This window comes from Caretta caretta, chromosome 19 (genome assembly GCF_965140235.1).
Source record: "Caretta caretta isolate rCarCar2 chromosome 19, rCarCar1.hap1, whole genome shotgun sequence".
NCBI classification, from domain to species: Eukaryota; Metazoa; Chordata; order Testudines; family Cheloniidae; genus Caretta; species Caretta caretta.
Genome location: NC_134224.1, coordinates 11,990,439 through 12,011,826, shown reverse-complemented (window position 1 = coordinate 12,011,826; position 21,388 = coordinate 11,990,439). Strand labels below are relative to the sequence as shown.

The window sequence follows — 21,388 nt, the reverse complement described above, 5'->3', positions numbered from 1 at the left end:
AGCGGTGGGACACCCCCATTTACAGATGGGGAAACTGAGGTCCAGAGGGGGGAAAGTGACTTGGCCGAGGTCACTTGGCATATCGGTTGCAGAGATGGGAATGGAACCCAGGATTCCCAGCCTCCGGGCCCTGCTCTAACCACTACACCAAACTGCCTCCCGTTTCAGTGCTTTATGTTGGCGGCAAGTTGAGCATGTTCATAGTTTACAGGAGCTGGGATGTGCCAAGGAGCCTGTTTGCAGTGGAAGACACTGTCCGTGGGTATATCCGGGTCTTTATCCTGATCCTTTTCTCTTTAGCTGAGCATCCTGTATTGGTACTGGCAAAGGGGGCTCACTCACCATGTGGGGCTACATCTTCATGTGCCCACAGCTGGAGCCAGGTTTTCAAAGGAGCTCAGCTCCCAACATACTGAGCTGTTTGGGGAACCGGGCCATTGCCTTCCTGCTGTGACATGAGGCCCCAGGATGAGACGCTATCTGCAGGGATTGAACCCACAACCTCCGGCTCGCATGCCCTAGTGCCTGAGCAGACAGAGGCAGCTCCGTTGAATGACACTCTTTAGCAGCCTCACAAACCTGTATGTGGTCCAGCGACTTGAGGGCAGAGAAGAGCCACAGTGTGTTAGCCCGGGATGATACTGCAGTGGGCTGACCGCTTGAGCTGGTGGGAGAAACTTAGCAAACCATATTCCATCGGCACATGCAGGTCTGTCCACGCTGGGGCAGTTTCGCTGGAGTTTCAGACTGGGGAAGAAAACTGGGGGAGGTAGGGCGGGGCAGAGGAGGTTCTGACCTTTTCTGAACAAAGTGTTTCAATTTGTTGTTTGGAAACGAATTTTTGTTTAGAATATTTTGGTTTTTGTATCGTATTTGTATAACGTGGTGAGGAGTCGTCCCTGAACTAGCGGCCTCACTGAGCCACATGTGGTGATGAGTCACTCCCGTGTGAGGCTCCAGCCAATCCGCAAGCCAGGAGCTGGTCAGGTGACTCTCAGGGGAGGTACATAAGCCCCACAGGAGAACGAGCCGCCCAGTCTGGCCAATGTCACTGCGTGGCAAGGAACCATCCGCTGCCTGACAGTGGTGACGGACTCCACAGACCTCAGCCTGCTCTGGCACCAGCTCCAGCCTCGTTCCCAGTCCTGCCCTTGTGCCAATCCATCTCCCGGCCTTACACTTGCCTTGTTCTGACCCCACTCTTGACTCCTGACTCTGGTTCTGACCTCTGGCTCTGGTTCCCAGACTGACCGCCAACACACCAACCAGTAGGCCCGTCTCCCACTGCTCCAACCATAGGCCTTGCCCATCCATGTCTTGGTTTCTGACAAGGAGAGTTCTGCAAGACAACATTTTTAAAAAGGTTGAAATTGAAACGACTGGGTCACAACAATGTTTTGATCGACCCAAAAGGATTTTTCTTTTCATGTGGATTTTTCCTTTTTGGAGAATTTTGAAGTTTTCAGGTTCCGTTGCTCTTTGAAACCCTTTGTGAAATGGAATTTCCCTCCTCCACACACCCCTTTGCTCCCCACCTGCAACACAACAGGAAAGAAGAGGAGCCCACAACTGGGGCTGAAATTTCTTCCTGCAGACGGCTGGCTCGGCCCACTTCCAACCCGGCGGTGACGCAGCTCTCTGCTTCCCCCCTAGGATAACTGGGATGTGGAGGAGTTTGTCTCAAAGGTGTGCATGGGCAGGTTTCTCAATCATCCCGCCTTTAAAATCATGCTCGCTGCGCTCATCATCTGCAACGCGCTCATCATCGCTAGCCGGACGGAGGTGGAGGTCGAAGAGGTACGTTTGCGATGTCTAAATCGGTTCAGCACGCAGCAAACTCTGAGCAAAGGGAAAGCACAAGCTCAGACTCGGCCTCCTCAGGACTGAGACCAGGACCCTGTTGCGCTAGGCGCTGTCCATACGGATCGTGAGAGCTGCTGCCCGAAAGAGCTATTTTCATTTCCATGCTTCCTCTCCCCTTTTCCTTTTCTCCTATTCTTCTTCCCATGCTGGTTATATTTAGTGCTTTGCTAAAGACCTTAGGGCTATGCTAATCAGAGAGAGAAAAGACACAGTGGGCCAATCCTTGCTCAGAAAGGGGCGAGAGGGCAAAAGCAGATCAAAGGTCCCTTAATCCTGGGATAGTTGGGTGCAAAGTCAGTGTCTCAGCTTCAGGCTACTTAAGATGAAGTCAGCAGTTAACCCAATACAGCGGCTGGGGACCACTGGGGAAAGGAAGGCCTGGCTCTGTCCTCTTTCCCCAGGCAGCCTGGAGCGGGTGAGTGTAGAAGCTGCCACGCTGGCTCTATTCCACAAGTGGATCTCCCTACAGTGGTGTGATTTACCCATGCCAGCTGCGTGGCACTGGAGGATCTGGGCCCCATGAGTTCATTCCCCAGCTCGTGCAGGATTATTTCCTCCTAGTCATTTTCTCACACATTGTGCTTGTTGCTTTCCAAATTCCTGAGCAATACGGCTCCCATTCGTTCATTAGTCTGGAAGCACTGGTCACTGTCCCCGAGTTAAGGCTGAGTGGGTTTTGCACTTCAAGCAAGGCCTCTGCGATGTAGGGAGAAGGCTGCGTGTTCTCCCCACTCCCTCTTTGAGGACTAGATGAATTTTCTGAGCATCTGCAAGTAGATCGTTTAATTCGTTTATGAAAATGTATTTGTATTGAGGCAACACCGAGGAACCCCCGGTCCAGGGTCAGGGCCCCTTTGTGCTAGATGCTGTACAGACAAAGAAGGAAAGATGGTCTCTGCCCCAGACTGTTTATAATCCCCCAGCAGTTGATTCCACCTCTGAGTAGATTTCACTGTCAACGTTTTTCCTCTGCCTAATATTCAGCCACAGTTTTGTCGTTCTAAAGTTTGCTCCACATCACCCTCTTCTATCTAATTAGCTAGAAGATCTCCGAGTCATTGTGGACATAGGCGCTGACTCTGTGGGTGCTCCAGGGCTGGAGCACCCACGGGGAAAAATTAGTGGGTGCTCTGCACCCACCGGCAGCTAAGCTCCCCGCCCCCCTGCCCCACCTCACCTCCTCCTCCGCCTCCTCCCCTGAGCGCGCCACGTCCCCGCTCCTCTCCCCTCCCTCCCAGCGCTTGCCGCCGCCAAACAGCTGTAGCAAGCTCGGGGAGGGAGGGGGGAGGAGAGGGAACTTGGCGCACTCAGAGGAGGAGGTGGGGAAGAGGCGGGGCTGGGGCGGGGATTTCGGGAAGGAGTCAAATAGGGGCAGGGAGGGGGCAGAGTTGGGGTGGGGACTTTGGGGAAGGGGTTGGAATGGGGGCGGGGCACGGGTGGAGTCGGGGCAGGGGCAGGGAGGGTCAAGCACCCACCGGTGCCATTAGAAGTTGGCGCCTATGATTGTGGAGAGTTCTCTGAAAACATCCACTCAATGTGCAGTGACAGTCAAAACCGCAAACAGAATATTGGGAATCATTAAGAAAGGGATAGATAATAAGACAGAAAATATCATATTGCCTCTATATAAATCCATGGTACGCTCACATCTTGAATACTGAGTGCAGATGTGGTCGCCCCATCTCAAAAAAGATATATTGGAATTGGAAAACGTTCAGAAAAGTGCAACAAAAATTATAAGGGGTATGGAACGGCTTCTGTATGAGGAGAGATTAATAAGACTGGGACTTTTCAGCTTGGAAAAGAGATGACTAAGGGGGGATATGATAGAGGTCTATAAAACCATGACTGGTGTGGAGAAAGTAAATACGGAAGTGTTAAGTATTCCTTCTCATTACACAAGAACTAGGGGTCACCAAATGAAATGAATAGGCAGCAGGTTTAAAACAAACAAAAGGAAGTATTTCTTCACACAACACACAGTCAACCCGTGGAACTCCTTGCCAGAGGATATTGTGAAGGCCAAGACTATAACGGGGTTAAAAAAAGAACTAGATAAATTCATGGAGGATAGATCCATCAATGGCCATTAGCCAGGCTGGGCAGGGGTGGTGTCCCTAGCCTCTGTTTGCCAGAAGCTGGGAATGGGCAACAGGGGATGGATCACTTGATGATTCCCTGTTCTGTTCATTCCCTCTGGGGCACCTGGCATTGGTCACTGCCAGAAGACAGGATACTGGGCTAGATGGACCTTTGATCTGACCCAATATGGCCATTCTTATGTTCTTATCACCTGCTATTTATTCTTTTCTTCCTATCTTCCTCTTTCAATTCCCAGATGCCAGTCACGTCGCTGACTGCCCTGCTGGAAGGCACTCACAGCGAGGGGCAGCTTAGAAACCCGCAGAAAACAGGACAGAACTAGAGCTAGTTGAAAATTTCCACTGCAAATGTTTTTCAACAGAAAATAGGGTTTTTGCCTAATCAATTATTTTGCAAAAAGTGTCTATTTTCTGCCAAAAAAATCATTTTTTTCTCAAAAAAACTGAACACCTGAAAACCATTTTGGGGATGAAATTTGAATTCAGTTTGGAAATACTGCAGCAGTGCCTCATGAGAGTTGTAGTTCATAGAATCATAGAACTGGAAGGGACCATGAGAGGTCATCTAGTCCAGTCCCCTGCATTCAAGGCAGCATTAAGTATTATCTAGATCATCCTGACAAGTGTTTGTCTCATCTGCTCTTAAAAATCTCCAATGATGGAGATTCCACAACCTCCCTAGGCAATTTCTTCCAATGTTTAACCACCCTGACAGTTAGAAAGTTTTTCCTAATGCCCAACCTAACCCTCAGCCTTCTCTTTTCCGGATTAAACAAACACAATTTTTTCAATCTTCCCTAAGAGGTCATGTTTTCTAGACCTTTAATAATTTTTGTTACTCTTCTCCGGACTTTCTCCAGTTTGTCCACATCTTTCCTGAAATGTGGCACCCAGAACTGCACACAACATTCCAAGTTGAAGTCTTATCAGCACAGAGTAGAGCGAAAGAATTACTTCTTGCGTCTTGCTTACAACACTCCTGCTAATGCATTCCAGATTGTTTCTTCCTAAATGGAGTACTTTGCATTTGTCCTTATTTAATTTCATCCTATTTACTTCAGACTATTTCTCCAGTTTGTCCAGATCATTTTGAATTTTAATCCTATCCTCCAAAGTACTTGCAACCCCTCCCAGCTTGGTATCGTTCACAAACTTTATAAGTTTACTCCCTATGCCATTATCTAAATCATTGATGAAGATATTGAACAGAACCGGACCCAGCTTCCAGCTTGACTGTGAAATGCTGATAACTACTCTGTGGGAACAGTTTTCCAACCAGTTATACACCCACATTATAGTAGTTCCATTTAGGTTGTGTTTCTCTAGTTTGTTTATGAGAAGGTCATCCGAGATAGTATCAAAAGCTTTACTAAAGTCAAGATATATGACATCTACCTCTTCCCTCCTATCCACAAGGCTTGTTACCTGTCAAAGAAAGCTATTAGGTTGGTTTGTCATGATTTGTTCTAGACAAATCCATGCTGATTGTTACTTGTCACCTTATTATCTTCTAGGTGTCTGCAAATTGATTGCTTAATTATTTGCTCCATTATCTTTCTGGTTACTGAAATTGAGCTGACTGGTCTGTAATTCCCCGGGTTGTCCTTATTTCCCTTTTTATAGATGGGCACTATCTTTGCCCTTTTCCAGTCCTCTGGAATCTCACCCGACTGCCATGAATCGCTAATAGTTCAGATATCTCCTCAGTCCGCTCCTTGAGTATTCAGTTGCCTCATATCCACATTCTCCTCTATAGGCCAAGCTCTCTCTGGATGGACTACATCTCTCATGATGGATCATGGCCAGGCACTCCCATGATACACTGCTTCCTCTCCCCAAGAGAGGAGACTGAGGTGAATCATGGGAGTTGTAGTCTGACCAGGGAACCTGTCTCCTGGAGGAGAAATGGGAGCATGAGACACGGAAATTACAACTCCCATGAGGCAACACAGCAGTATTTCCAGACACAAATATTTTAGTTTTCAGCCAAAATATTTCAGCATTTGAATTTCTGCCAAAAAAAATCAGTTTTTCACAGAAAAAAAAATTGTTTTGACCCTCTTACTCATTCTGTGATTTCTTTTCTTTTTAAAAATTGTCTTTTCTATCCCCAAAGGTTTTTCCTCACCCATATTTTTTCTTGCCCTCTCCTTTTACTATTACCTTTTCTTCAGTCTTTGCAGCACTTTTCTTTGTCTCTCCATTATACATTTTCTCCTTCTGTCCATCATCCCCAGTCCTATGTCCATGTCCCTCCTCCTAGCCCCGAGTCAGCCAGCCACTTAAGCACCTAAGTAATCTCCTCCCTATTCAACAAAGCACTTATGTGTGTGCTGACCTTTAAGCATTTGCATAAATCCCATTGAATTCAAGCCCATCCGTAAGCGCTTTGCTGAACTGAAACTGTCCCCTCACTCTGAGCTAGGACTGATTTTGGTTTTGACCACAGTTGAACAGCGACACAGTGTGAGCAAGACACAAGCAGAGTCCCCTGGGGACATGGTTGAGTTTGTTTTTTCTTGCATCAGATGAAGTGAGCTGTAGCTCACGAAAGCTCATGCTCAAATAAATTGGTTAGTCTCTAAGGTGCCACAAGTCCTCCTTTTCTTTTTGTGAAGACAGACTAACACGGCTGTTACTCTGAAACCTGTTTTTTCTTCTGTTTTCTATTGTAGAAATACTATGGGTTGTTCTCTGCCATAGATAACATTGTCCTGACTGTTCTTTCCTGTGAAGTGCTTCTCAACTGGTACTATGGATTCCAGATGTACTGGAAGGTGAGTGCTGAGCACAGCTGTTTAGATCCAATATTTCCTGGGCCATTAGCCACATTCCTGTTATTCTATCGCCCTATTCCCATTATCAGGGTCCCATTGCAACTCTTCCTTGCCCCTCTCCAAAGCCTACAATGTTGTGCCTCGAATTGTAATCACTTATCCTACCTGCCCCGCCAGGCTTTGCACAGGTCTTACCGTTCTGCAACATGATCATTGTTAGAGGTCAAAAATAATCATCGCCCTATATTTGATTGGATCAGGTCTATCAATCAAAGTATCGAAAGCAGGGGACATGCTGTCCAGAGGTTAAAAGCAGCCAATTGGGAATGAGGACTCCTGGGTTCAACTCTTGGTTATCAAATCACTCGGACCTTGGACAAGTTACTTTGCCTCTCTGTGACTCAGTTGCCCTGTCTGGGTCTAATAATCCTTACCTTCAACAAAGGGGCTTAATTATGCTTTGGGATGAAAGGAACAATATAAGCACTAAGTATATGCAAGATTATTACTTGCTTATAATAGAGAGCATATGTTTTAGATGCTTTGCAGTAAAACTAATACAGATTAAGGGCCTGCTCCTTCTCTTAAAGTCAGTGGGAATGTTACCATTGATTTTTTCAGTGAAATGACTAAAAGCATACTTGACAGGCATTTCATATCTGTGTGGAACTGTGAATAACGTCTATGGGCCGTGCCAAGGGCCTTCTGGAATAGAATTGTCTTTAAAAGAAACAAAAACAGTCCAAAAACAATGAGGAGTCCTTGTGGCACCGTAGAGACTAACAAATTTATTTGGGCATAAGCTTTCGTGGGCTGTAACCCACTTCATCAGATGCATGGGGTGAAAAAAAGTAGTCAGGTATAAATACACAACACATGAAAAGATGGGAGTTGCCTTACCAAGTGGCAGGTTTCAAAACCAGTCCAGGTTTCAGAGCTAGACACTTACTTACCTAGGGCCCAATTCTCCATTGTCCAGCACCTTGTGTAGTCGTTTGTTTAGTGCAAAGTGGGTGTGGCAGCACTACCATTCGGAGTCAGTGGTGTCGCACGTCCGCTTTGCACTGACGTAAAGGACTCCATCAGGTGTAGGACAGCAGAGAATCAGGCTCTGCATATTTTTCCTCCATCAGACCTCAGAACACTGAAAGGTGGGTAAGTAGCACTAACCTCATTTAACAACTGGGGAAACTGAGGCCCAGCGAGAGTGTCTTGTCCAGCATCACATAGTAAGATCATGACTGAGCTGGGAATAGAATGTAAAATCCTTCACATTCTTGATCTGGCGGTGACTGGTAAAATCAGAGTTCAGAGATGTTTTTATGGGTCAGATCCTCATCTGGTATAAGACAGAATTGTCCCATTGATTTCAACAGAGTGATGCGGATTCACACCCGCTGAGGATCTGGCCCTTCTTATTGGCAGGTTTCAAGCTGAGATGCACCCCCTCCCTCTGTTCTTTCATTATTACCATGTATTATATGTATTATGGTAGCTCCTAGAGGCCCCAATGTGGGATCAGGGCCCCGTTTTGCGAAGTGCTGTGCAAAAATACAGTCCCTGCCCCAGGAGCTTACAGTGTCATTACTCCTAGGGCCTGTGCCGACCAGCCCTGCTGTGAAAGCTTGTCCTCTGCTTCTCAGGGTGGGGTTTTCTCTTCCCGCAGGATGGCTGGAACGTCATCAATTTTTTTATCGTGGCATATCTCTGTGTGGGGCCTTTCATCTCTGTGCTGAACAACCAAAAGATTTTCTGGGTCCTCAGGTAGGGAAAGGGCTACTTTGACTTACAGCTTGTCAAGCTGTTATTATTTGTTTGTTGACAAGATCTTGGTAAAACACAGATCAGGCCCCATTCTGCGAAGTGCACATATTCCTAGGGTGTGTCTACCCTGCAGTTAGCAGTATATCTGCAGCATGTGTGGACATATCTATTGGCTCAAAGGTGGATCCAATTGTTTGACTACAGACATGTTTTGTTCTTAAAAATGTTCAAGAGTCCAAATAACCAAACATAGCCAAATTTATTGTTCCAGGAAACACAGTACAATATGGAAAGGAGACACAGATGCCCTCCTTCTGGAAAGCAAATTCTTGCAGCATGTCCACCTTACACAGCCGGCGTGCTTCCTAGATTTGCATTTCAGCTAATAGCATTTAAAGGTTGATTTCCCAAGTTACAAAACTTTTCACACATCACTCAAATCCAACCCACCCTGTTCCTTAACTTGCAGTTCTGAACTTTCCTTCTCTTCGTTTTGGATACCGGCATTCCAGGTACTGCTCTGAGAAAGTACCTCCCCAGCTCGAACCAGGCAGAACATTCATGTATTTTGCCTTTGACAGGTTCCCTATTTTCTAATGCCAAAGCACACTTTAGCTTTGCAAAGTGCTGTGGGATACCTGACGTCGGTGAACAGAATTGTGGGAAGAGCAGAATACTTAACATAACTTCCCAACACTTATATTCATTCCATGCACATAATACTTATAAGCCTGGTGTATACTATGCCTAACATACATACATTGGCTAACATACCCCAGCTAGCTTTGATCTGGCTACCGCCAATAACAGCAGCGATGCTGCAGCAGCATGGGTTGTACAATGCCACTCAGGACCCTGGCGATGTAGTCAAATGACTAGCCCATGCTATCACCTATGCTGTTGCCAATCCACTGATACTGTTACTGAAGCTAGCTAAATCAAAGCTAGCTCAGGTATATCTACTATGCTGCACTCACACCTCTGACTGCAGTGAAGTCCCTGCCCCAAAGAGCTTACAGTCTCGATAGGTCAGACAAAAGGTGGGAGGGGAAACTGTGGCATGCAGTGAGGCAGTGACTTGCCCAGAGTTGCACCGCCAGTCAGTGGCAGAATTGAGAGCTCCTGAGGGTATTGCTGGTTGGGACTTGTTCGACAAATTGTTTTTGAAAAATTGAAAAAATGCCAATTTGTCAAGACAGAAACTGTTCGCAAAACAGGGTTGGGTTTGGCGAATCTCCCGACTCGATAAAAATGTTCAGGAAACGTTTTAGAACTATCAAAATGTTTCGTTTCAACGCTTTCGGAAAGAAAACGCCCAGTTTTCTGGTTCAGAACAGCATTTCATTTCAGAATTTAAGCTAATGAGACCGAAAAAAAGTTCCAAAAGAGAGGAGGTGAAAAAAAGGTTGGAATCAAAACCAAAATATTTCAAAATGATTGGGAAAAAATGGTTTCAATTGACCCACTGTGGGGAAAAAAAGGTTTCGATTGACCCAACGTGGGGAAAAAATATTGCTTCATTTAGCAAATATTGGTGAATTTTCAACGTTTCATCCCGATCTGAGATGGGACAAAGTTTGCGACTCTTGAGAGGGAACAACGTTTCCTGCCCAGCTCTGGCTGAGTCCCAGCGTTGGAGCCTGAGCTCTCTCCAGACCGAAGTGGGTCTCTAAGAAAGAAAATGATCCCGGGCAGAGCAACCCCAGCACTGCACTGCGAGTCCCGGTGTCTACAGCTGCGATGCTTCAGGACAGCCACTTGTTACCGCGACCAGAGGATTAATTACTGTCACTGTAATTAATCCCCCTGCCTGAGGCAGTCGCTAGGTCAAGGGAAGAATTCTCCCATCGACCTAGCACTGTCGACACCAGGGGTTAGGTCGGCTTAACTGCGTTGCTCGGGGGTGTGGATTTTTCACACCCCTGAGTGCCGTAGCAGGTCGACTTAACTTTTGCGTGTTGACTGGGCCATAGTGGCAGAGCTGGGTATGGAACCCAGAAAATCCTGGCTAGCAGATTTCTGCTCTCGTTCCTGTGTTGAGCTATGCTGTCCTTGCTGGCCTGAGCCGTGGGAGGAGCTGCTTGGATTCTGGAAGCCCCGAAAGATTCTTCCAATGGTTTTTCTTCAAAGTCACGTGGACCTGGCATCATCTCCCTACCGGCACACGCTGCTCACGACTCCTCTGTCTCTTCTCAGGGTGATGAGGCTGATGCATGTCTGCACGCTGGTCAAGGGGCTGGCCAGGATCATCCGGGTGATCCTACAGTCCATCCCAGACATGACCAACATCATGGTCCTGCTCTTTGCCATCATGCTGGTGAGCTAGTCAAGCCCTTTGGGTGGGGCCCAGTATAAAACTGGAGTTCTCCCTCCTTCCTTCCCTTTCCACTTCCCTTCTTCTCCTCTATGTCTTTCCTCTTCTCCTTTCATTCCACTTCCTCCTGTTTCCCGTCCCCTCCACCGTGGGCCTTCTGGTTGGAAGCACCACACAGTGCTGTGCCGGGGGTCCACAAACAGCGGTGGGAGCTGGCCTGTTTGTGAATGGCATCAAAGAGCCTTCATCTTAACCTGGTGCAGTAAGCGGGAGATCCACAGGCACCGCCTTCCTCCTTGCCCCAGGGGTGCTCAACCCCGGCGCCGCCCCCGGCCCCACCCCTGCTCCACCCCTTCCCCCAAGCCCCCCGCCCTGCCTCTTCCCACTCACTTCCGTCCTGTTCCTGCTCCCACCCTTGCCTCCCAGCACCTCCTGCATGCCCCAGAACAGCTGATTGCGGCAGGCGGGAGGTGCCAGGAGGGAGGGGGAGAAGTTGATTGGTGGGTGGTGGGCGGGAGGCACTGGAGGGGAGTGGGGAAGGGGGAGCTGGCTGCCGGTGGGTGCTAAGCTAATTTTTTTCCATGGGTGCTCCAGCCCTGGAGCTCCCCCAGAGTCAGCGCCTATGAGGAGATCTGGTTAGGGATCTCTGAGCTGCCTGTGGACTCTACCAGGGGTAGATTAAGGTAGCAGCTGGATGGTGAAAGGGTGTGGATCAGCCTAGAACAAGCACAGAGTTCAAGGAGAGAGAGAGAGAAACCTAGTTCCGGAAACGCCCACCTGCCTCCGAGCCCTAGTCTGTGAGGGTTTTGTTTTACGGTAGATTTGTGGGAGGTGGCTGCTCATTTTAGCTGTCTGAGGCTGACCATGGGTCTCGGGCTGGAGCTGGCCAGAGCTTCCGGCCAGCGCTATCTCTCTGCAGGTCTTCTCAGTGTTTGGAGTGACTCTGTTTGGAAATCTGGTCCCAATGCACTTTGGAAATCTAGGGGCGGCTTTGTATTCGCTCTTCACCTGCCTCACGCAGGACGGATGGATGAACATATACGAGACCTTTGTGTGAGTGAACACGTTAGGTTTCAGATGCACCCCCACATCCACCATAGGGAAACAAGCCCCCCCCACAGCATATTCTTGCAAGAGGAGTGCACCCCCACTGACAAACACACACAAGCAAACAGCACAATGCTCTCCTCCTCTTTGCAATACACAGACACACTCAGAGATAGCTAATGCGTGCACACGGACACACCCACAAGCAGGTAATGTAATCCATACTAGGAGAGTGAGTGTGGGTCTTTGGGCTCCTTCCATCTCGGAGGATAAGAGCCTACTACAAGTACCACCTAACAACTTCCCTCCTTTAGCTCAGGTGATAGAAACTGATGCCATTGGTGCTAAAGATTTGGGGTTCAAGCTCTGCTGGTGACCCATGGCGGTGGATTGTTACGTAGATACAAGCAAGCCTCTGCGGTCAAACCCTTTCCTTTGTCCTAATTATTTCAAGCCAATTTGAGAGGGTCTTTAATTGTGATCCGAGCAGGGGAAAAGCCTGGGGTGTTTGGGCAGAAGTTAGGGTGACCAGATAGCAAGTGTAAAATATCGGGATGGCGGTGGGCGGTAATAGGTGCCTATATAAAAAAAGCCCCCAAAATCGGGACTGTCCCTATAAAATCAGGACATCTGGTCACACTAGCAGAAGTGGGAAATCTGACCCCCATGTGGGACCTTGGATGGCCTGCTTTTCCTTTCACATGGGGGGTGAGAGGGAAATGCGGGAGGTTCCCTCTAGTTGGGGCTTAGAGGAAGATTGGCAGGACTGCTTCCCTTCTCCTGATTTGGGAAACAGAGGGGGGATGGGTGGGGCTCCCCTCTGCATAAGTCTCTGAAGGCTTTACAGGAAGGTTTTGCAGAGTATCCCTGCTGCTCACCCCCATGAATGAAATTCCTTCTGTCCCCATCAGGGAAGAGGGGATCGCCCTGAAAATAGGGGGTGCCCTTTACTTTTTCATCTTCATCACGGGCGGGGCCTTTATCTGCACCAACCTGCTGGTGGCCGTGGTGACGTCAAATCTCGAGCAGACAATGCTCACCTACGCCGAGGAGAAGAAGAAAAGAGACCAGCTCCTCTACCCTGACAAGTATGTGGACCAGGAGGTGAGTGCCGGGCGCAGCCAGTGTGATGGTTGAATCCTGAGGCTTTTGCTCAGGTTTTGCTCCCCACTAGGAGTTATACCTGAGTAAGGACTGCGTGAACATTGATGAAGGAAGAACCTCAAGATCTGGCCCTAGAGTATTAAAGCAAAGCACTGTAGCTTGAAAAAATTCAAAGATCCTGCATTTTAGGGTGAGCTACAGACCAAAACACAAATGCCCCAAAATCAAAATTTGGAAATGCTGCCATGGTGCCTCATGGGAGTTGTAGTTCAGTTGCTGTATGTTTCCATTCACGTCTATGGGTTGGGCTCCCCAGCCAGACTACATCTCCCATGATGCACTGCCTTGTCTCTCCAAAAGGGGAGCCTGTGGTGCATCGTGAGAGGTGTAGTCTGGCCAGGGAGCCCCTTTTTTGACTAGCTGTACTACAGTCTCCTATTGGGGATCGCATTCCTGTGCTGAGAGCCAGCACAAGGTCTGGGCACTCCACTGAAAATCGGTATTGGAGGCTTGAGGGTACGTCTACACTACAAGAAAAAGCAATCGGCAGCAGCGAGTCTCAGAGCCCGGGTCACCTGACTCAGGCTCCTGGAGCTTGTGCCATGGGGCTAAACATAGCAGTGTAGGTGACTGGGTTTGGGTTTGAGCCCAAGCTTTGAAACCCTCCCACTGCACTGGGTTTCAGAGCCTGAGGTCCAGCCCAAGTGGGAAAAGCCACACTGCTGGTTTTAGCCCTGCAGCGCAAGCTCGAGTCAGTTGACCCAGGCTCTGAGACTTGCTCCCCTGAGTCTTCTTTTTGCAGCATAGACATACCCTTCAGGACATTCATATGGTGCCTGGAACCTGCACACAGGTTAACTTCACCAGGGAAGAGCCATTATGCCTGCACAGCATGGCAGTGGTTGAGCGCGACCCAGTCCCTTCTCTGAGCTCATCAAGAAAGGTACCAACCAGAGCTGAGCAAAGTTCCAGAATTTCTGTCCCAGGGGAAATCCCAATAGGTCAACTTTTGCTTGAGTCCCAAATTGTGAGGACATGTCAAAACCCCGACGCTTTGCTCAGGGTGAAATATTCTGAAACATTTCAGTTTGACATTTTCAATCAAAATTAAACACTTCAGCTGTCTGAAAGAGAAATGTCTCATTTTGGTTCTTTGAACTAAATCAAAACCCTTTATTTCGAGCCAGTTTGACATTAAACTGCAGTGTGCCTTATTGTGACACATTGCTTCGTGAGATTTATATTTCAGAAGCCTGATACACCCATTCTTCACGACTGGCCAGATCCCTGGTTGAACAAAATGTCTTACGATGCACCATGTGATTCCTGGGAAGCACCACACAGCTGGTTTAGAGGGCTGGTTTAGAGGGGAGTTCATAATATCGTCCCTCAAAGAGCCCAGTACGTTGGAGAGAATACGCTACAATAGGGAGGTGCAGTTTAGTGTTGCAACTGGCTCGAAAAGAAAAATTTGGGGTCAGTTCCATAAAATGAAATACTCTGATTGGGGTTGAACCAACTTGGATCGTTCCTGACAAAATCAAAAAAATGTCAGCAAAATTGACATTTTCCTGTGGAAAATTTTGATGTTTGTGGAAACTGCATTTTCTATTGGAAAATTCCATGGGCGACAGGGGATGGATCACTTGGTGATTCCCTGTTCTGTTCATTCCCTCTGGGGCACCTGGCATTGGCCGCTGTTGGAAGACAGGATACTGGGCTGGATGGACCTTTGGTCTGACCCAGTATGGCTGTTCTTATGTTCCTTCAGTCCAATGTTGGGGATGACGACTCATCTCCGGAGCTGAACCTGGTGCATTTGAAAGCAGTGATGCAGGATACAGCCATGACACATCGCCAGATGCCACTGATCTATGGCAACCTGGGCAACCTGACTGAAGCTACCTATGATGATTTCTGTCTCATCTTGGAAGGGATCCAAGAGAACCTGAAACGATACAAAGAGATCCGGGATGAGCTTAGCACGTAGGTCCTTCCGCGCACACCCCTCTCCTGTGCCGGGTTTGGGATCTCCCTGGTGGGCAGGGTCAGGGTCAACTTAGTTATATTTCACTTCATCAAAGCAACACAGGGCAGATGCAGCCGCCCAGACTCCAGAGAGGGAGACCTATGTGCCGTGGGGGGAGAGCTAAGTCCATGATCGTGTGAGTGGCTGGGTGGGGCTTATGGCTCTCAGTTGACAGATCTTCCGGTATTAACATTACACCTTTGAAAGTGCCACGTCTTGGGTTCTGTGGCAGGAGAGTACTGGTGGAAGAGCATGACTTTGAAACCCAGGGAGGAGAGTTGGTGGGTAAAGGGCAAAGCTCAGAGCCTTGGCCCTAGGACCATTAGAGAATTGGAGGATGATGTACTCAGTGGTGGCAGAAGCTCGTGGCTCCGCTGTCTGTGTAAGAACGGGCTATCAGCATTGGGGTACGGGCTGTCGTACCCTCGGGGCAAGACTATAGTAACAGAGCAGGCACAGCTTCCTCAAGCTGCCCCCCATCATCATGCCTCAGCCTTACCTTGGGGATCACCTCTAGGGCATTCAGCCTCCACGGTCCATCAAGTCCTAGGCTCCTTCACTGAAACCGCCAACAGGGCCCACAGCATGCTCATCGCTGTTCGTTCTGGACACTTCTCCACTAACCCTGTGTTGAGACCACCAAGGTCATGTCCTACAGGCATCTCTGTCACTCCTAATCTAGGACGGATGCAGACCTGCAAGGTAGAGGCGGTGAGCCCCACTGCTATCTCCTGAGCTATCTAGTCCTCTGGCTGACTAGTACTTGATGAGGGGAGCTTCTAGGCTTGGGGCCTCTGGAGCAGAACTTCTTGGGTGACAGTTCTTGATCTCAATAGCATGGAGGGGACAGTATGTCAGCATCTAGCCTGGGAGATGAAGTTTGGAAGGAGATGGCCTGACCCAAAGCCCAGTGGAAAGACTCCCAGCAGTGTCAGTGGGCTGTGATGCAGGACCATACTGCTTTAATGGTTGAACCTTACTGTCATGGGGTCCAGGAAAGAGAGCTTGGGGCATGTGGTGGTGAAGTTTCCTGGGGAAGGAGAATCTGAAGTGGTGATCTTAAGGTCTCATTCCCTACTGCCTTGAGGATGGGAGAGTGGAAGACTAGGCCATTTGGGGAGTGGAAGCCCTGCAGTAGAGACTTGGAGATGAGTGTGTTTGGTGGTGGAAGTGGATTTTCTCAGAGCTGCAGAAGAACTGGGGGTGAATGTACTTGCTGGCAGAAGCTCACTGCTTACCTACCCGGCTTGGTCCCCACAGAATAGTCAAGGAGGTAAGGTCCATTGCATTCAATAAAGAACAGGAGGAGGAGAGGGTGCTGAGAAACATGCAGAACACCAACATCTCCGATGGCCTGCTTTGCAACGAGGTGGCTGCTGGGAGGTCTGGAGATATCCTGTCCACGCTGATGACTCTGGAGAAGGTACAGTATAGAGCCAGATTCATAGATTCATAGAATATCAGAGTTGGAAGGGACCTCAGGAGGTCATCTAGTCCAACCCCCTGCTCGAAGCAGGACCAAACCCCAATTTTTGCCCCAGAACCCTAAATGGCCCCCTCAAGGATTGAACTCACAACCCTGGGTTTAGCAGGCCAATGCTCAAACCACTGAGCTATCCCTCCCCCCTAAGGCCTAATCTTCAGATGGTGTCAGTGGAGGTCAGTGGTGCCTACGCCTCGTGCTCTCTCTCTCTGCCCCGGGGTGAATTTCACTCCCTGTGCAGGGCTATGCGCCCTCCACGCTGACTGATTTCAGCTGCAGTTGAAAGTACCGTGGCCCCTTTGCATGAAATGTGCAGCTAGCATAAGATCCCAAACCTCTTGGAGGAGGGCAAGGGACTGCAGGGGTAAAGGCAGCAGTCTGGTTTCTGCGCTGGGGTAGAACTGGCCTTTGCTTATCAGCCTTGTTCTTTTTCCCTTCGGTAGGCGAACATGATTGACCCAGAGGATGTCACGGCATCAGGGTACCACAGGGGGGCAGTGAAGATGGCCTTCCTGAAAGCCCGGCGCCATTCTCTTCTCAGCCAGTCAGTCCCTCCTTAGCCGTGCTGGAGTGGGACCACGGAGCTGTGAGTGGGAATCGCCCCCTGGACCGTGCAACCGAGGATCTGTTAGTGGAGCTGCGGCGTAAATGTTTCCTTTGTAACAAGGGGGGATTTATTTGCTTTGCTGAGGAGACGCTTCTGTCTTTGGGATACCGAGGAGCGAGTGTGGACAAGGGGTCAGCGCTCCAAGGACCACGCATCATGAAATACCAGCTTCTAGGTGGACAAAGCCGGACCTGGAGGAGTGGCAGGAGATTGGATTAATGCCAGGTCTGTCAGGTTTGCTGAGTCCATTTGGATGACTCTGATCTGGCCTGGAGTGTCTCTTGGATGGAGACCATGTCCAGAGTATTCATGGTCTGGTGCCTCCAAAGCACAAAGCAAAGAACATCAGGGAGAGAAGAGTTGCTGCAGAGCCCGTGCCTGTGGTCAGAGCATCGGCTCCCACCCTCTTTCCCAGAGCACTTGGGCATGTGTTTGTGTAAGTCTCGGGGGAATTCACCTTTGGGTACCTTTGTATAGGTGAGAACAGAGCCCTCCAGGTGGTAAGAGCAGGGATGCAGGATGAAGCATTGGGTGTTCATGCTTGTGCCTGTAAAAAGGGGCTTCTCTTGCAGCATCAGGAGCGGACGCAATGTCTAAATCTGAGAAATGTGTGGTGGAGCAGAAGATGTATCCATCCTGTTGTCCTGGCTGATGTCTCCTTGAGACTCTACCAACAGGCAGCTACAGGGAAGTCCAGGGCTAGTTTGCGCAGGCCCTGTCCTGTGCAGTGAGTGGAAAAGGGCTGATGAAATTATTTTCCACTTTTAATACCCATTATCAAGTTCTGGACCATGTTCCCTGCCTTGGCTGCTCGTGATGGTGAATGACACAACCCAGTGAGGTGCTGACATGTCTTCTGTATGGGATTGTTTGACTTTCCAAAGCCAGGAGGTGCTCCGTCTCACATCTGCATTTCCCACCCAGTGCTCTGCAAACTCCAGGCGCAGAAGGAGATTGCTCTGCTTCAGCTGTGTCTGCCCCCATGTTCGCTGGACTGGATGCACTCTAGCACTCATGTAGCCATGCATTAAAATGAGCAGTGTCTGGGGAAAGTAGCTGGTGCCAGCATATTTGAGGCTAATACTTGTCAAGAAATGCATGGCTCGTGTCGATCAGCTGTGATGCTTGTGCTGGTCTCGGATGAATGATCATAATAAAGAGCATTGAGCTGTGTTTCTGTGGCCGTTATGTTCCCGTTTCACCTTGTTCAGTGTTTTGAGTCTAAAGGATGTCTGCCCTGTGACTGCAGTATATGTGTGACATTCTATAGCTTGGGGGAGCATCCTGTAACCCCCATATTCCTCATTTTTATATAATTGTGATCTTACGTATAAAGCAGGCCACGTGAGGTATCAGCGTAAAGGCTTTGATCTGCTGAAAATCATTTCTCTATCCATATATGTGTATCATTAATGCATATGAAGTTATGAGAATTGTGTTGGATGGTTTTCACTAAAACATGCTGTAAGTTGGGTAAGCAGCCAGATATTAGCTCCTCGGAGGCAACAGCAAGGGAAGTAACCAACACCTGGGCAAGGTGACAAACAACCATTGTCCACCAAGGGAGCTACAATTCAATGACCCACCTACATGAGGCCACATGCTCAGCCTTGCCTGGAGACTCAGCAATGCTCCCCAAGCACATGGGACTGAAGCTATAAAACAGAACACAGTGGCCACATTCTGGGCCTTTCTCCTTCACCCACCTATGCTGCAAGCAACAAGGACACTGAACAAGACTTGGGACTACAACAGAGGAGACTGGCCCAGATTTAAGGGACAAATCTGTATAGTAAGGACTGCAGTATCCAGTGGGGTGAGAAAAACTGCTTAATCTACATGTTGCCCAGTCTAATAGGGTTCAGAGATTAGACTGCATGCTTATATTTTCTTTTCTTTTGGTAACTAACTCTGACTTTTTGCCTAACAGTTATAGTCACTTAAAATCTATCTTTTGTAGTCAATAAATTTGTTTAACTGTTTATCTTTACCAATCAGTTTATATGAAGTGTGGGGCAAATCTTCTCAGGTTTTGCAAAGACTGGTGTATATCCACTTTCCATTGATGAAGTGGTGAACCAATTAATAGATCTGCATTGCTCACCTTGAGTAGTGCAAGGTGGTATATTACTAGGGTACAGTGCCTGTCCTGTAGTAGGTGACTTCTGGGTTCTCTTCTGGCTCTGTCAATCTGTTTCTTCACTTCAGCAGGTGGGTATTGTAGTTCTAAGAATGCTTGATAGAGATCTTGTAGGTGTTTGTCTCTGTCTGAGGGGTTGGAGCAAATGTGGTTGTATCGTAGAGCTTGGCTGTAGACAATGGACCATGTGGTGTGGTCTGGGTGAAAGCTGGAGGCATGTAGGTAGGAATAGCAGTCAGTAGGTTTCCGGTACAGGGTGGTGTTTATGTGACCATCGCTTATTAGCACTGTAGTGTCCAGGAAGTGGATCTCTTGTGTGGACTGGTCCAGGCTGAGGTTGATGGTGGGATGGAAATTGTTGAAATCATGGTGGAATTCCTCAAGGGCTTCTTTTCCATGGGTCCAGATGATGAAGATGTCATCAATATAGCGCAGGTAGAGTAGGGGCGTTAGGGGACGAGAGCTGAGGAAGCGTTGTTCTAAGTCAGCCATAAAAGTGTTGGCATACTGTGGGGCCATGCGGGTACCCATAGCAGTGCCGCTGATTTGAAGGTATACATTGTCTCCAAATGTGAAATAGTTATGGGTGAGGACAAAGTCACAAAGTTCAGACACCAGGTTTGCTCAGAAGTCACCTACTACAGGACAGGCCTAACAAAGAAAATAACAGAACGTCACTAGCCGTCACCTTCAGCCCCCAACTAAAACCTCTCCAACGCATCATCAAGGATCTACAACCTATCCTGAAGGACGACCCATCACTCTCACAAATCTTGGGAGACAGGCCAGTCCTTGCCTACAGACAGCCCCCCAACCTGAAGCAAATATTCATCAGCAACTACATACCACACACCAGAACCACTAACCCAGGAACCTATCCTTGCAACAAAGCCCATTGCCAACTGTGCCCACATATCTATTCAGGGGACACCATCATAGGGCCTAATAACATCAGCCACACTATCAGAGGCTCGTTCCCTTGCACATCTACCAATGTGATATATGCCATCATGTGCAAGCAATGCCCCTCTGCCATGTACATTGGTAAACTGGACAGTCTCTATGTAAAAGAATAAATGGAAACAAATCAGACATCAAGAATTATTACATCTCTCTGGTCACGCGATTACAGACATGAAAGTTGCAGTATTACAACAGAAAAACTTCAAAACCAGAGTCCAGCGAGAGACTGCTGAATTGGAATTCATTTGCAAATTGGATACAATTAACTTAGGCTTGAATAGAGACTGGGAGTGGCTAAGTCATTATGCAAGGTAACCTATTTCCCCTTGTTTTTTCCTACCCCCTTCCCCCTCCCCCCCATTCCTCAGACGTTCTTGTTAAACCCTGGATGTGTGCTGGAGATGGCCCACCTTGATTATCATACACATTGTAAGGAGAGTGATCACTTTGGATGAGCTGTTACCAGCAGGAGAGTGGGGTGGGGGGAGAAAACCTTTTGAAGTGATAAACACCCATTTTTTCATGGTCTGTGTGTATAAAAACATCCTCACTGCATTTTCCACTTTTATGCATCCGATGAAGTGATCTGTAGCTCACGAAAGCTTATGCTCAAATAAATTGGTTAGTCTCTAAGGTCCCACAAGTCCTCCCTTTCTTTTTGTGAAAGCAGTGAAGCGATTGCGAAGTTGGAGCTTTTTAGGCTGTAGGTTGCAGAAAAGGAGAGGGAGCACCAGCAAATATTGGAACTGAAAGAACTGGAGAAGGAGAAGCAGGGAGAAAGAGAGTGAAAACACCAACTGGACCTGCTAGAGAAGCAGAACCAGAACCCACCGACCCCAGCGATTCCCATCACTCCAAAAATCCACAATTGGGACAATTTATGTCCTGCATACAATGAGGCAGATGATATTGATGAATATCTGACCACTTTTGAAAGGCTGCGTGCAGTGCATGAAATCCCTGATGCCAAGAGGATTCCTACCCTGATTGCAAAATTAACTGGTAATGCTCAAAGTGTATTCAATGAAATGCCCATTGAGGATGCTTTAGACTATTGTAAATTTAAAAACACTGTTTTGCAAAGGTTTCAGATGAACCCTGAAACATATAGAGTTAAATTTGGGAATCTTAAGAGGATATTGGTATGAGTAATGGGGAATATGTGAACAAAATGAAAGATTTGATGGGAAAATGG

The 21,388-nt window shown here is 48.2% G+C and overlaps 1 protein-coding gene across 2 annotated transcripts in view; it reads left to right on the top strand.

Moving 5' to 3' along the window:
- Positions 1 to 20,830, top strand: part of LOC125624845 (cation channel sperm-associated protein 4) — a 38,368-nt gene extending 17,538 nt beyond the window's left edge. Inside the window, exons 2-10 of one of the 2 annotated variants that reach the window (XM_075121398.1) lie at positions 1,654 to 1,797; positions 6,641 to 6,742; positions 8,409 to 8,506; positions 10,703 to 10,823; positions 11,740 to 11,873; positions 12,779 to 12,971; positions 14,743 to 14,957; positions 16,261 to 16,423; positions 16,927 to 20,830. In XM_075121398.1, coding sequence (XP_074977499.1) covers positions 1,693 to 1,797; positions 6,641 to 6,742; positions 8,409 to 8,506; positions 10,703 to 10,823; positions 11,740 to 11,873; positions 12,779 to 12,971; positions 14,743 to 14,957; positions 16,261 to 16,423; positions 16,927 to 17,043 — 1,248 coding nt within the window. In that variant the 5' untranslated portion in view covers positions 1,654 to 1,692 and the 3' untranslated portion in view covers positions 17,044 to 20,830. The remainder of the gene's footprint in view (positions 1 to 1,653; positions 1,798 to 6,640; positions 6,743 to 8,408; positions 8,507 to 10,702; positions 10,824 to 11,739; positions 11,874 to 12,778; positions 12,972 to 14,742; positions 14,958 to 16,260; positions 16,424 to 16,926) is intronic. The other variant, XM_075121399.1, reaches the window with a different exon arrangement.
- Positions 20,831 to 21,388: the final 558 nt, after the last annotated feature.